The sequence below is a fragment of the Lissotriton vulgaris genome, chromosome 11 (assembly GCF_964263255.1).
Source record: "Lissotriton vulgaris chromosome 11, aLisVul1.2, whole genome shotgun sequence".
Classification (NCBI taxonomy): domain Eukaryota; kingdom Metazoa; phylum Chordata; class Amphibia; order Caudata; family Salamandridae; genus Lissotriton; species Lissotriton vulgaris.
The window spans coordinates 511,193,498-511,209,206 of NC_141699.1; the positions used below are offsets into that span (position 1 = coordinate 511,193,498).

The window sequence follows — 15,709 nt, forward strand, 5'->3', positions numbered from 1 at the left end:
CGACTACAGCTGAGGTATGGTATGGCACCCTTTGCCAAAGCACTCCCTCTCCCCTTTTGGGGAAGGATTCAGTATGTAGGCCTTGGACTCTCAGAGACCCCTCTGAGAGAGTCCACTGCGTAGCCTCTCGCAACAGAGATAGGGAAATGATACCAATTCCCCTAGGATCACAGCTTACTGGACTTTGAACATAGCTTTGACTCGTCTACCAGTTTGTGTCCCCGTCACCCTCCCCCTCCTTTTACCATGCTGTGTCTCTCACCCTCCCCTCCTCTTTCCCTCCTTCATTCTCTGTCTACTTCCCCTGCTCCTACCCCCTCCCCTGAATTTCTCCCTTTGTCTGCTTTTTCCCTTACATATATGTGCTTATTGTTTATCTCGACCTTACAAGTAACTATGTTGCCATGCTCTAATAACTGTGTAACCTTTGTAACAATGTAACCTGTAACTATGATCTGATACTCATGTAAAGCGCTCTGATACCTCCGGGTCTAGTCAGCGCTATATAAACCTTTAAAATAAATAAATAGGAAGAATTTCCTACCTACAATTTGCCACCTAACAAACCATATAGGGTCTGTGGGGAAGTTCACTGGCTCAAACTCTAACACCACAGCACCAGAAGCTTTGTTGATCACTTGTTAATGATACAAAAGCATGCAATCTGAAAGGGAGGCCTATAAGTTTAGAAGAATGTGAGAACATATCCTCATGTCCCTGAATGGCAACAACAGAGGCTTGAGCTGTTTTAGCAGACTCTGAGCCTTGGACCTATTGAACAATAAAAAGCACATGCTAGCCGGGTGCCGGAAATATTAGAACATGGGGAATGGAGCATGTGATCTGCGCGAACTTACTGTAGCAATGGTTTGACTTAAGGGAGTTACCGGGGGCCTATTAGACTTTGGGCTGGAAGGTTTCGGTGGAAATGTTTGATCTAGGCTCACAGAGTATGCCTACTTCAAGTTGTGTATTATAAACAACCTAATAAAAGCTTATTGAAACCTAAGAAGTAGCTAAGTTTTATTCTGCTATATTTCCTCCTTGCTCCGGGAATGCAAGACTCAGTGGTTATACTCTGTTGGTTATCTTCTCATGCAGTCCTTACTTCAACTTCGTTTTAGGTCAGCACCATGGATTGTGAAATCTCTTCCCATTAAAGCCTCTACCAAACCTTATGTTTCCTTTGCTCCCTCTCTGCTTTGATGCCTCTGTTTGCAATGCGGTTTCCTGTTTTCTGACACACCACTGCCTCACCCCTTCTGGATTATTTTTCTTGTCCACTTAACTGTAGTTCAAGACTGGTGTTGTTGCCTGGAGTCTAAATTTAGTTTTGCAGCGTGAAACTTTTCTGGATTCCTGTGTTGTACATTATTACAACATCTAGTGGTTGGGCACAGAACTCTGCATAAAATCTTTTGTTTTGTCCTTCTCTTTTTGTTTTTTGCTGTTGGTGGGTGTCGACGCACATCCATTGGTTCCCCCTTGTGATATTGTTGTGCATCCTCCAGAAGCTCCAAACTTTGGTCTCCATCTTGAGATTCTTCTTTTCTGTTGTTGGGTCTGGATGCATGCTGAAGGCTTTCTAACACTTGGAAGAATGAGCTAATCAAAGATCGTGAGAAGTTCACCGAAAGTCAACTGAAGTTACGGAAAACAACTTATGAAGGTAACTGGGCAGATTTTGAGAGTAGGCAAACCATTTCCTCAACGGTTTCGTAGAATTCACATACAGAGGACTCCCAGTACAGAGTAATGAAGAAAACACCTTTTCAGTTATGCAAAAACTGCCACCGCAAATTTGCACACAAAGATAAATATCCAGTCTACAATTTTTGCCTGCCTGTTGGTCATTGCAGGAAAGACTGCAACGCCTGTTCAGTGTTCACACTTATGGACCTCAGGGTAAGAGTGAAGCAGAGGCAAGCCTAGAACACCATCTAGGGACAACACCCTCCCCTCCCTTCTACGAGACTTGAACCTCTCAAGCGACGAGGAGAAAAACATTGTTGAAAGACCCAAAGGGGAAATAGAGGTCGACATACAGATCACTGAGGTCGAGCCCTAAGGGCCCAAGAAGCCATCTAGAACCGAGGTAAGAGAACCATCGTCCTCTCAAATCTTACCCGAGTCACAAAAATTTGACTCACAAACCTCAAAGGGAGTCTCAGCATTGAAGCACTCAATGCCTGCAGTCGTGACCCAGGACAAGAACCCCTTGGTACTTTTGAAAGGGAGACCCCAGAGGGCAGGACGCCTGAAAAGGCCAAGTCATCAAAGGACACATGAGGGAAGGATGCATCGATGTCCAAACCTGAAAGACCAGAAGAGACCATCAAAATTTGCCGACCAATTGGTCTATGAAAGACTCCTAGTTGAAGAGGAAGAAGAGCGATAATCTTAATGCCTAACAATGGGCCGTTGAGATAGAAAGAAATAAAAGGCATCTCTAAGCCAAAATGGTGGTCCTGTTCCAGAAACGCAAAGACTTCAACAAAAGTCTGAATCCCAAGAAAATCTTGAACATCAAAAGATCAGGGGGAGAGAAGTTTCAAAGATATTGAGAAACCTCTAACTTCTTAACCTTAGGAAGTACTGGAGGAAGAAAACCTCTATGAAGAGGAAGAAGAACAGGTTTCAGGACTATATTGTGGTTAAGAGGCATCTGAAGACACTGAAATACAATGGCAAGACTTAGCACAGACTCACCAGAAGAAGGGAGTAGACAGTTACCCATTAATGCCATCCCTGCTAGATGACCTAGGCCTCTACAACCAGATGATAAAGGCAGAAGACAGATAGGAGGTTCAACTAGAAGAAGAGAAACCTCAAGCCTGTATCCTGTTGAAGATTATTCTGCCCACACTATCAAATTCTAGAGCTACCAAGTGTCTTGGATCAGGGGAAGGAGTCCTTTAAAGAGCCTGCCACATGTTGAGCCACCCATCGCCCCAAGAGCAGAGAAAAAATATAAGTATTCATCCAAAGATACTGACTACATAAGGGGTATCATGCCAGTAGACTCAATTGGTACATCTACAGCGAGGAAGAGGGCTAATGTTCCAGCTACCTCAGGACCACCTCCTAACAAGAAGAGTAAAGTAAAAGAATAGACCTCATGGGGCGAAAAGTCAAAGTGCTGCAAATCAGTGATGTATCAAGAATTTGCACGCACTACTGGATCACCATTCCTACCAACACTGGGAGGAGATAGGGAAAGTTAGGAAATATCTCTCAGAACAATATCAAAAGAGGTCAGCGCACCTGGAGGAGGATGGCAAGAACATCGCCAATATATACTTGATGTCTGCACTAGACGTGGCAGAAATATATAACGATCAGAGGATGAGAGCAGTTACTCTGCGCCGCCACGCCTACCTCAGAATTTCTGGGTTAAAACCAGAAGTGTAAGCAAAACTTATGAATGCGCCATTTAATGGCAAACAGCTGTTTGGAAGTGCTGTTGAGTATACACTTAGGCAGCTGAAAAAAGGTGAGATTGCCTAATCAATGGGAGCTCTAGAGATCAGAGGCAGTATACGGAGGGGGTTTGTACCTTCACAAAGACCCACAAGAAGGGGTAGCTTCCAATCTGGGACATTCCATCAGACATACCAACAATTGTGCCAAGGAGGCAGCAAAGCTACTCAACAACCACAGACTTGGCAATTTCAACAAGAAAACAGTCCCTTTGAGGTCGAACACGCGGAAGAGGACAGCCATAAAGGGAAGGGGCACCACCTGTAAATAAGTGACTTACCAACAGTCTAACACTCTCTAATAACAGGGAGAGAAAAGATACAAGACCACCAACTCCTACACATGACATTGGATGCAGAATACAAAATATCCGTCTGTAGTGGCGGAAGATCACTTCAAACATATGGATTCTAAACATAATACAGTATGGATGTTGCATAAAACTAGACTAGACAAGACACCTCCGTGCAGTGGACCAAGAATGTGGGTTCATTCAAAGGAGGAAACCTCACCTCTATTAAAGGAGGTAGAGGAAATGTTGGCAAAGGATGCAATAGAAACAGTACCAAAAGTAGCAATCAACAAAGGAAACTACTGAACAATTTGTCTGATCCCAAAGGCAGATGGCACACTACAGCCAATTCTAGACCTAATGTTTTAAAACAAATTCATCAAAACTCAAACATTTAAGATGATTATCCAACAGGAGAACTTACTAGAACTACAGATAGGGGATTACATGGCAGCAATAAACTTAAGACTCCTGTTTACACATCCCAATGCATGAAGGTCGCAAAAAAGACCTCAGATTTGTGGTAGACAAAAACAATACCAGTTCAAGGTACTAGCCTTAGGAATCAAATCCGCACCAAGAATATTTGCAAAGTGCCTAGCAGGAGTTGCAGCACACCTATGGTGATCAGGCATATACGCTTACCCCTACCTAGACAACTGACTGGTAAGAGCAAATTCACACAAGAAGTGCAAAGAGTGCATATAGCAAGTAATGAGAACTGTATACAGGCAGGGGTTCTCACTAAACCTGGAGAAATCCTTTTGTAGAACCAGAAAAAGTTAAAATGTTTCTTGGGGGCATGGATCAATTCTGTACAAGAAGTGCAAAGAGTGCATATAGCAAGTAATGAGCACTCTATACAGGCTGGGGTTCTAAGTAAACATCGAGAAATCCTTTTGTAGAACCAGAAAAAGTTAAAATGTTTCTGGGGGCATGGATCAATTCTGTTCAAGAGAAAGTGTATCCCAGTCAAAAGAGAGCAGAATCACTTTGAAGCAAACTCAGCTGTACCGGAAGGGGCAAGCATTGAAGACCGTGGGGAAGTTGCTAGGAATTATGGCTTCCTGCAGCCCTTTGATTCCAAATGCAACACTCCACATGAGACCAGTTCAGGAATGGTTGCAAAATGAATGGTCACAGGCAACAGGGAGTGGGAAGAACTAGTGATTGTCACGCAAAAGATAGAGAAGGAGATAGTGTGGTGGAAAAGATCACATATAACACAAGGGAGAACATTTGCTCAACCAACTCCTTTAGTGAACATTACAACAGACTCCTCTTATATGGGATAGGAAGCTCACATGAATAATCTCAAGCTGTGGGGCATCTGGCAGGCACAAGATGCTATACAATATATCGACCTCCTGGAACTAAAAATGGGATTCCTAGCCTTAAAAGCCTTTCAGAAAGTTGAAAGGGCATACAATATTGAGCCAAACAAACAATACAACCACCATGTTCTGCATCAAAAAACGAGGGGGGGGGGGGGTAAGAACAATCCCTGCCACTGTCGACATTAGCACAAGAGCTATGGAAAAGGATAATTCAAAGGAAGATAGAAATCCTAGCAGTCCATCTATGGGGAAAAGACAATGTCAAGGCGGACAGACTTAGCAGACAGGCTTCATGTTCTCACGAATGGGAACTAAACCAAACAATACTCAACAGGGTCTTTAATCAATGAGGAACTCCAGAAATAGATCGGTTTGCAACACCCCTGAACGCAAAATGCCAAAGCTTGCCTCCAGACAACTTTATCACCATTCCATGGGGAATGCACTTTCGATGAACTGGTTTGGGAAATCTGCCGAAGCTCTTCCCCCATACCACTACTCAACAGGGTGATCAGCAAATACAAGAACAGCAGGATGACCCTGATACTAATTGCTCCCCAATGGCTGAGACAATCCTTGTTCTCGAGCTGATAGCACTATCTCAGGGAAAATTCACAGATTACCAAACCAGCAAGATCTGCTGTCAATGTAAGAAGAAAGCTACACCGAGAACCAGAGTATTTAAGCCTGACAACATGGCTCCTGAAGACATAGAATCTGGATACCTAAAGCTACCAGAGAAGACGATGGCTGTCATAATAGAGGCAAGAAAGCCAACAACAAAAAGGTGCTATATGGCTAAAATGGACAATATATTCTCTCTGGTGTCTTGAAGAAGAATTATTAATGGAAAACACAAAAAAAGGGTGATGCTAAAGTGTTTAACACATCTGAAATACTCAAGGGGCCGCATTGGGAGGAGTGTCATCACAGCACCTGTGGTAAAGAGGTTCCTTGAAGTAGCATAGGGAATTGCACCACCAAAAAAATATACCTACACCCACATGGAATTTGAATGTAGTGCTCGCACAGCTGATGAAGGCACCTTTCGAACTTTACACAAGGCAACATTGCAAAGGCTTATTCTAAAAACTGCCTTTATAGCGGCCATAACTTCACTACACAAGGTCAGTGAGTTACGGGCACTCACATTACAAGAGCCATATTTTCAAGTACACTAGAAAAGAATTGTCATGAGAACTGACCCGCAGTTCATGCCTACAATATCCCAAGAATGCAGGAGAAATATTACATTTGGCACCTGGGGCACATTCAACAAGAAAGAAAGAAGCAACTATTGCTTTTCTATTAAATACACCATTACGAGACATTTGTATGGCAGCAACATGGTCATCAGTGCACACGTTCACAAAATACTATTGTGTGGATCTACAGATGAACAAAGAAGCACAAGTGGGACAAAAGATCTTACAACATCTATTTTCTAATCAATGCTCATCTTCAACCTAACTACCACAGAAGTAGCAAACCACTACAAAGTCAATGCACAGCATGTGAATCCAGAAAAGATTCATTCTGCAAAACGTATTGTTTCTTACCTGTCTATGTAGCTTTGCAGCTTGAAGAATCTTCTGGATTCACAAACAAACCCACCCACCACCACCACCACCACCAAGAAGATGACAGAAGGGAACAACATACGGGAGGGAAAAAGAAAGAATCTGAAGATGGTGACCAAAAGTGGGAACTTCTGGAGGAAGATTGACCACATCACAACGGGTCACCAAATAGAGGTGTGTGGACACCCACCAACAGCAAAAAGCAAAGAGAAGGACTAAAGATTTTATGGAGATTTCTGGACCCAACCACTAGTTGGCGGAACAGTGCCGAGCATATGAATACAGAAAATTCTTCATGCTGCAAAACTAGACTGACCGGTAAAAAACGATGTTATTGACTTTTTGTGTGTGTGTCTGTCTATCTTTACTTCTATTGTATTTCTCCCCTCTCCTTTTTGGACCTGAATTCGTCTCTTCTACTGTGTACAATCCGGTAATAACCAGTAATAAGTGTTACATTTTCCAGGAAAATCTTTTGACAAAATATTAGCAGAGACACATACTCAGAAAATATTGGCTTTGTAGATTTGTTCAAGCTCAACTATAGGTTTCCTAAAATCTAATACTTCTTAAAGTAGCAGCAGTTCCTGAAATTATACTCAACCCATAGACCTTATTAAATGGAAACTTGATCTTTGGGCCCCAATACTTGTAAATGTTTTTAATAGTCTGCCTCAATCTACGATGCCCGAAACTTGGGGAACTTGTATAATTGTTCCAATATACAAGAAGGGAGACAGGTCTGACCCCGTGAATTACAGACCAATCTCGCTCCTAGATAATGCCCTAAAGATTTTGGGCCGCGTTATTTACAATAGGATCATTGAATGGACAGAGGAAAGCGGCATTTTGTCACCATGTCAAATGGGATTTAGAAGCAGGGTCGGCACAGTGGAACAATGCTTAAATCTTAAATTAATTATTGATAAATATAACATTGCTCGCTCTGCCCCTATTTATTTAGCGTTTATGGACCTGTCATCTGCTTTTGATTTAGTAAACAGGTCCAAGCTTTGGTCTGTTTTATTGGGTTATGGATTAGATGACACCTTGGTTTATTTTTAAGCTTTTTTACACACAGATCTGAAATCACGAGTGAGGATAGGAATGAGAGGGGAATTATCTGGGTCAATGAAGATAGGAAGGGGAGTCAGGCAGGGGTGCGTTTTAGCACCTCTGCTTTTTATTATTTATATCAACGGTCTTAGTAACTGCCTTGAAAAATCTACCCCGGACGTTCCCATAATAAATGGTAAATCGTTACCTGCCCTCCTTTACGCAGACGATGCGGTCCTAATGGGCCGCACACCTAATTCGTTGCGTACTTTAGTAAACTGTTTTAAGGAATTTATGGATGATCTAGATCTACGTGTAAATTTAAAAAAATCTTTTATAATGTCATGTGGCCCAGAGAAAAGTCAACTGACATCTATACAGGTAGGGGATGAAAGACTCAAAGGCCACTAATTCAATTTTAAGTATCCCCAGACCTAAAAGATCAGGCGCCATTAAAGTGTGCATATGTTGGCAAGTGAACACTTGCCAACATATGCATGGTGGAGTGCTGGAGGGTTACGGGCATGCGGGTTTGGGTGGACAGGAAGGGCTGTAAGAACAGGCGGGCGGGCAGGGATGGAGACACAGGCACAGCTTAAGGCAGGGTAGGGTGTACGTGTGGGGCAGGCAGGGCTGGGAACAATCATGCCTATATGAGCAGGTGGAGGTGAAGGCATAGACAGGGTTGAAGGCAGAGGCAGGTTTGTGACGTATGCGGGGCAGGCAGGGCTTGGGCCAAGCAGGTCTACTTGGACCGGCGGGTGTTTGTGGACGGGCTGGGCTGTAGGCGTGGCTGAGCCGGGCGATGGACTTGCTCTGAAATGGTTTTGCAGAGAGGGGTGTAGGAAGGTGGCTACCTGACTATGGTTACCCCAGACTTTTTTGCCTTGTGTTTAGCTGGTTTTTGACTTAGTTGACCTGGTTCCCTGCTAATCAGGGCCCCAGGCTATCTGCTCTCTCTGTAAAATGGATTCCATGTACCCTAGGTGGATAACTAGATTGGCTTGGGTCACCTTATCAGCCCCTGTACAGAGCACTATAGGTGCCCAGGGCATAGGTGCATCCAAGGCCTACCAGGGGCTGCAGCATATCTTTTGCCACCCCTGGCTGGCTATCTAAAATTGACACAACTGGCTGATCACTCAGCTGGGGCAAGGTGGTGTAATCACCCCTTGCTTAGATATAGTATGTCTATATCTAAACCTAACTGGACACATATATACCTATCAGTCACTCCTATGGCAGGCCTTAACAATCCTGGAGGCAGAGTGCTTGGTTTTATGTGAGATGGTGCTCTAGCATGAGCTGAGCCTGTCTGCAGCTGTCGGGACCAATTCCCTAAGCTGTTCCGGGATAATGCCACACCATTTACTCTTAAGTGCCTTATAATCCTCGCGGTTATATAGTAACTTTGGTTTGGCTTTATCAAAACATGTCGTGAAAGGTGTCATACGATTTGGAATACTACCCCCTCGCCAGTCCTGGCGACAGGGGTAGCATTCCACCCCTCTAGAGGGAGACGACATGTTACTTTGCTAAAACGCGGTTGATTTTAAAAGCGCCTCAGATCCACAAAATGGATGCTTCTGCCACAGACACGAGTCTGACCTCCTGCAGCTGACCGAAACTCAGCCAAGGAGGCCTGGACAATGGGTTTCCTGTCACAGCAAGGTGTCACACCACCCCAGACAGGAGATAGTGGATTGTAGCAGGGAGGTTTGAAAGAAACCAGACACTGCCTGGGGAGCACAAGGCTGCCCCTTGCATAATCCGGCCAAACCGGTTCTGGGGCACACCAGCCCCTGTCCCAGCGTGGCCTGGATCAAAGGAAAGGGGTGTATCCACCCCCTTCCTGAGTCCCACCCATAGGAGGGGACCTAGCAGGTAATCCAGCCCCCTAGATTGGTATAAGAATGGGAGCAGTGCCAACGCACTCAGATTATCCTGATGAAACATTTGAAACAAAACTCTGGACCCTTCGACATCCTACTCAACGTAGAAGACTGAAGAATCTTCCTTGTGGTCAAGGAGTGACCACCCTGTGCAAACAGGCACCATCCAGCACCTCGACGTCTGCTTTGTTGCAGTTCCCGCCGGAACTCGAGCGACAGAGATCGACGAGATCAAACTTGCCTGCCTTCTTACAGCCCGATCCACAGTCCCTGCAGAGCTGAGAACCGTGGAGGCGACCTGAAGCGTGGGGCACGCCATCTTGAAAAAACCACGAGACGCTGACCGTGCAGCCCACCAGTGACCCTCGAAGCTGTACACCGGGGTTTGAGAAACCCCAGCCCTGAGCCACTTTTGCACCGAAGCTCACCTCTCCACTCTCGACGAGTGCTGCGTGGGGCCCTTCTGCTTTCTTTGGCTCAACGCGTTGGCCCGGTCACTTGCCAGCTGGCTTGTGGCCCCTGTGCCGACGAAAACCTAAAACCGACTTGCGATTCTGGTTGCTCCAGACTTGCACCAGGTCCTCTGAAAAGGAGCACCCGCTCTGACCCTCCTGGTCCAAGTGAGAAGCAATTTCCCAACCCCGCGTGGATTGCTCTTGCCAAGTGTTGTTGACTCCGATCTTGAAGCCGACAGCGCCGACGGTGAGAGCCTGCGTGGGACAGCCCGTAACCCACTCCTGGACATCGCAGATGCCCCAGAGCCCACGTGGCAGCGGAGAGAAGCTCCTCGACAACCCCCTGATTGCGCCCGACATTGCCTGGTTCCGTCCTGGTTCCACCCTGGTCACTGCTGAGTGACACAGACTCTGTCCCCTCTGCTTTCAAGTACTTTTCTACTCTGATCCACCCTTGGATCACACCGGACACTTTTCCTTCACATCGCCTGCAGCATCTTCAGCTTCAAGCACCAAGAACCTGCGTGACGAAACCAGACGCCACTTCGGCCCTATGCACCCGCTTCCTGTGGGTGAGGTAACATTGCAACGCCAGTGTTCCCACACTGGTACACACCTCTAGGGCCTGTGTCTAAAGTTTTGTCCTTCTAGGTTCAGCGGAAGTGTCCTTAAACTCTATTTGTGTAACTTTTACGCACCATTGACTTAACATTGGTGCATGCGTGTGCTTTAAGCGCTGCACCCGAATCCCGCGGGCTTTTCCCGACTTCAGCATTGCTTGTCCCAACTGCTCCCAGCGATTCCCTAGGCCCTAGGCCTAACCACTGTTCGATTGGTATCTCTTATACCACTTTTTTGATATATTGGTTTGAGTGGCCACCCGCCCTCATCCATAATTGTGCAACGTTGTATGTTATACTGTGCTTTTGATTTAACGCTTGTGCCCCTTTGCTCATAAAGAGTACTGGGGATTAATTTAGAAATAAATACATATATTTTTATAATATATACTTGTGTGGTGTCCTTTCATTTGATATTACAGGACTGTGATTGGTAAAACAGCTTGCTTAACACGACCTCTTGAGTTTAGCCTTTAAGGCTGCTTAGTCTATGCTACCATTAAGATAGCATGTCTATAAGGTTGACTTACAACCAGACGCCGTAAGGGATTGTTTGGACTGATACAAGGTGGTTCCAGAATTGGAAACATCATATATCAGGCCAACTTCTCACAAGGGGTCTCTGCGAGTTAATGAGCTGACATGATTAAAGCTGACCATTTGTAATGTGTCTGAACCCCTGTGCACAGCCCACATGGAGAGGGCATGCACAGAGTGGTGTGGGGTCCGGCACCCACGGGGAGAGGGCATGCATAGAGTGGTGAGGGGTCAGACACCCACGGGGAGAGGGCATGCACAGAGTGGTGAGGGGTCAGACACCCACGGGGAGAGGGCATGCACAGAGTGGTGCGGGGTCAGACACCCACGGGGAGAGCGGGCACAGACAATGTTGAGAGGGGTCGTACCCTACTGAGACGTGCAGGCAGTGGAAAGAATAACAGGGTGAGACATAGCAGCGACCCACCGACACAGACCTCGGTGCCCACTCGGAGGGGTGTTGGTGGGTACTAAAGGTTGCTGGAAAGAGAAACGCCCAGAGACCTTTGGGAGGCGGGTATGCCACGCAGTAATCAGCTGTGAGAGAAGGGCACATGGATGAGACATGGGAAGAGAGAGTATTCAAATAGTGTAACATAGTCAGACATCCACGAGAAGAGGGAATGCAGGCAAGCGAGAGGAGGGAGGACGAGCCCATGGGAAGGGGCATGCAGGCAGTGGCGAGGGTGGCAGAGCTACAGGCAAGAGGGACCGGGTGTACCCATCATGGGTACTGGTGACATAAGAGATGGGAGAGAGGGCTCTGCGAGAAGGGTATGCAGGAAAGAGTGGGAGGACAAAGGTCATACACATAGGAGTGAGGACGAGGAGGTCTACTCATTAACAAGGGTACACACATACTGAGTGGTAGTTGGGGAGGAGCCTCCAGACAAAGAGGGTCATGCACAGGCAGTGGTGTGAGCAGAGCGGGCGCCAAACTTAACTTAGAAAGGTAACTGGCGCCCACTTGAGACGCGGCGCCCGCCTAGTGTCTGCGAACGGAAACGTTGTTGCAGGCTTTGTGAGACACGCTAATGCTGCAGTGAATGCTGGCTGCAGCGAGCGCAGCTGAGTTAGCCTCAGGCCAGGCTGAGGCCTGTGAGATGGACTAAACCCCTCTGGCACAATATGAATGCTCATGTAAACTTTTGTAAACAAGGTCAACACCATGGCAGCAGTGCACTTCACAGTAGTGCGCTCTGTCACAAACTCTGCTGTCAGAATAGCGCACGCCTCCGTTGCTTTGCTCAATGAGTGCTAATTATAGCAGTGCCCCATCTCCTGCTTGTTACGTTCCCGAGGTACTTTAAGTGCATGACTTTGCTCTATGCCCCAGTCTGCTCTCCCGAAACTGTGCTGCCTCGTCCCGGGCAGTTCACAGCCAGTTGTCACATCGCCCCCACCCAACACGCGCGAGTTCACTGTGTTTCTGCCAAGTCTCGAGCCTGCACTTTTTACACCAGGCCTAGGGCTCCACGTTTCCAGCGACAATGCAGCATATGTACAGCAAGTTTACAAATGTGCTAGCACAGCCTTTAAAAATAATGAGGCCAGTTGAAAATACATTGAGTCTTTTTTCACTTGTGTATAAAGCTACCAACTGACGGTGATCAGCTGCCAAGCCACTCATGAATCACCGGCACACTCCCGGCTGCGCATCCAGGTGGAACAGAAGGAAGAAAAGGTGTCACATATTTTAAAAGCGGCTCGTCTCGTAAAAAACACGAGATCTCACTCACAGATGAAACCAGGCTTTCTACAGGCTAGTCTGTCTGCCATGGGTAAAAGACAGTGCTGCCAAAGTTGGGCTTACTGCTTTACAGCACTCTGGAGAGGAAGTAATCACTCAGTCATGGAAACATCAAAAACAAGAGAGGAGCCCCCCCCCCCTCCGCTGCTAGACAACCTGCGATGCTGGGCCAATGCCAGCGCAGCTCGCAGTGACGTAGGAGCCCACAGCCGATGAAGCTCTTGGCAATTTGTTAATGTGCAACATTTTTTATTGTAAAAATGATAAAACACACACACACAAGTACATAAACACACATATGCAAATGCAAACATGTCATGAAACCTATGGGTGCTATATTGCACATCATAAACTTTGGGAACTACAATCGCGCACCGGAAACTCTGCTTTCATTTACAGCTTAGTGTCTTTCTCGTCAAACAGCTTCTTGCGGCCACTGATCTCTATTGTGGACACATTTTTAAGCCTTTCTTTTTTATGAGTTTAAAACCTCCAGTTCCTTTGTGCTCCTAAATCAACGCATCACAGCGAGCAAGGAACTTCGTCCTTACACACACTCCTGCGGCTCTTGATGCGAGGAGGCTGGTGCTCATAGCACGGGCTGGACTCTGGTGGATTGTACGGGTTACCAGCGCGTGCGGAGTAAGTGATACAGTATAGGGTGGACACCGATACCCTCGTAGTACCTTGTGTTCTGAGGTGGAGCTGCCGGACCTAAGGTGGAGCGAGAAGATCCGGAGTGGAGCTTTGGATCCAGGGGGGCAATTTTGGACTACTGGCAGAGCCCTGAGTGATGGAACGACACGCAGAGGTGCGAAGCCCGCCAGCTGCCCAGTGATGGGCAGTGCACAGGGCTGCCCGGTTCCCTGTGCACGGGATCTCCGGGGCGTCTGTTCTTCCGGTGCGTGAGCCCCTGGGTGGTGCAACACCATGAAGCCTGTCAACGGCAGAAGATGTCCAGCACGGTGCTGCTGTGCGCGCTGACTCTGCACCCAGCCAGCACCCCAGCGACCTGTGCAACTGGAAGGGCAGGTGACGTGAAATGGGGACTGTACTGGCGGTGGGGTCTGTGGTGGTAAACCAACTCATCAAATGCTTTCAAACCAGCCTCGTCCATTGCACCGCAACCCAATGGTGACAATTCCTTCCAAGGTCAGAGACGCCTCGAGGATGCGATGTGCGGAGTCCAATTTAAACATATTTTACTGTGTAGCAAGATTGAACAATCGCCTGCCCGCCATTACGAAGACTTTACTTTTTTAGAGCCGTCTCACTCGGACGGGCTCAGGTTGACTTGCTGCTGGCGTAAAAGTTTTTTTATCTTCTTCATGGGCCATCTGTCGCCCCATAAAGAAGATAAAAAACCTTTTACCACAGCAGTAAGTCAAGGAGCCCAGGTTGAAACGGACAGGGCTAAAAGAGAAAGAACGTCACTAGGACCTCTTCTCCAATAGCTGGCCACCGTGTAGGAGGCCAGCCAATGGAGAAGAGAGGCAGGGCTTAACCCTCGCTAGTGAAGTACACCTAAAACATAAAATCTCACCAGCTCGACTGCACATGTGCGAGACCTAAAAAGAGGGATGGTGGTAGAGAATAAAGACAATTCTGGACCCAGACACTAAATGATGGAATAATGCTCAGCATGTAAATTCAGAAAGTCTTCAAGCTGCAAAACTGCTCCAACAGGTAAGTAACAATTTCATTCCCATAAAATATTAATGTTTATAGTAGACAACACTGATATTTCTCCTTGTTTATTTGTGTTTTTAGTAATAAACCCATGATTTCTCCATATTTAATCTTTATTTCCTCCCTAAGGTTAAAAGTGAAGAGGCAGCAATAGACTGCCGTTTGGGTCTGAAAGAAGGGCGCCCCTTTGCAGGAGTAACCGCGTGCATGGACTTTTGTGCTCATGCTCACAAAGATCAACATAATTTGTATAATGGATGCACAGTGGTAAGTGGAGAGATTTATTTGATACAGATTGTTTAAGTTGCTCACTTGCTCTATTGTTTGTGTAATTTGATTTATTTAACATTTCAGATGAGTTCATTATTGAAGTAGTATATCAGCGATGTAATGAACTGAATTATGACAAAATATATATATATATCCTGCTCCTGCTTGTACCGAAAATTGGGAAGCACTCGAACATCCCCCACAGACTTCAAGCATAAGTCTTTATTAAAAGGGTATGGCACTTTCCGCTTCAGAATCCTTAAGCAGTCATGAGCCCACTGCCGACGCATTTTGAATAATCTTCCAGGGCTTGTGGTCTGATGAATGATGCACCACTCGGTCACAGCCTTTCCCTTTATCACAACTGATTGCGCGCCCTTGATTGGCAGCTCTGGATGAGTGCTGCGCAGTGTTTCATGGGAATAGTAGTGCAGAGGACTTTGAATGCATGAATGTTGTGCTGGCAATTAAGATCCACCATTGGGCCCCTGTAGCAGTCGTTACCTCAATCCCAGGGAAATGCTCCATCGTGGGGACAGCATATAGTTCCCCCCACGGCCCCCTTGGGTTCCAGGGGTGTTGCATTCCCGGTGGCGCGGCAGCCACCTATTACATCCTGCTCGTGCTTGTACCGAAAATTGGGAAGCACTCTAACATCCCCCACAGACTTCAAGCATAAGACTTTATTAAAAGGGTATGGCACTTTCCGCTACAGAATCCTTAAGCAGTCATGAGACCACTGCTGACGCGC

The 15,709-nt window shown here is 46.5% G+C and overlaps 1 protein-coding gene across 1 annotated transcript in view; it reads left to right on the top strand.

Moving 5' to 3' along the window:
• The window catches only part of TET3 (tet methylcytosine dioxygenase 3), a 412,490-nt gene that overhangs the window by 285,087 nt on the left and 111,694 nt on the right, over positions 1–15,709 (top strand). Inside the window, exon 9 of the mRNA XM_086943576.1 lies at positions 14,818–14,955. Coding sequence (XP_086799702.1) covers positions 14,818–14,955 — 138 coding nt within the window. The remainder of the gene's footprint in view (positions 1–14,817; positions 14,956–15,709) is intronic.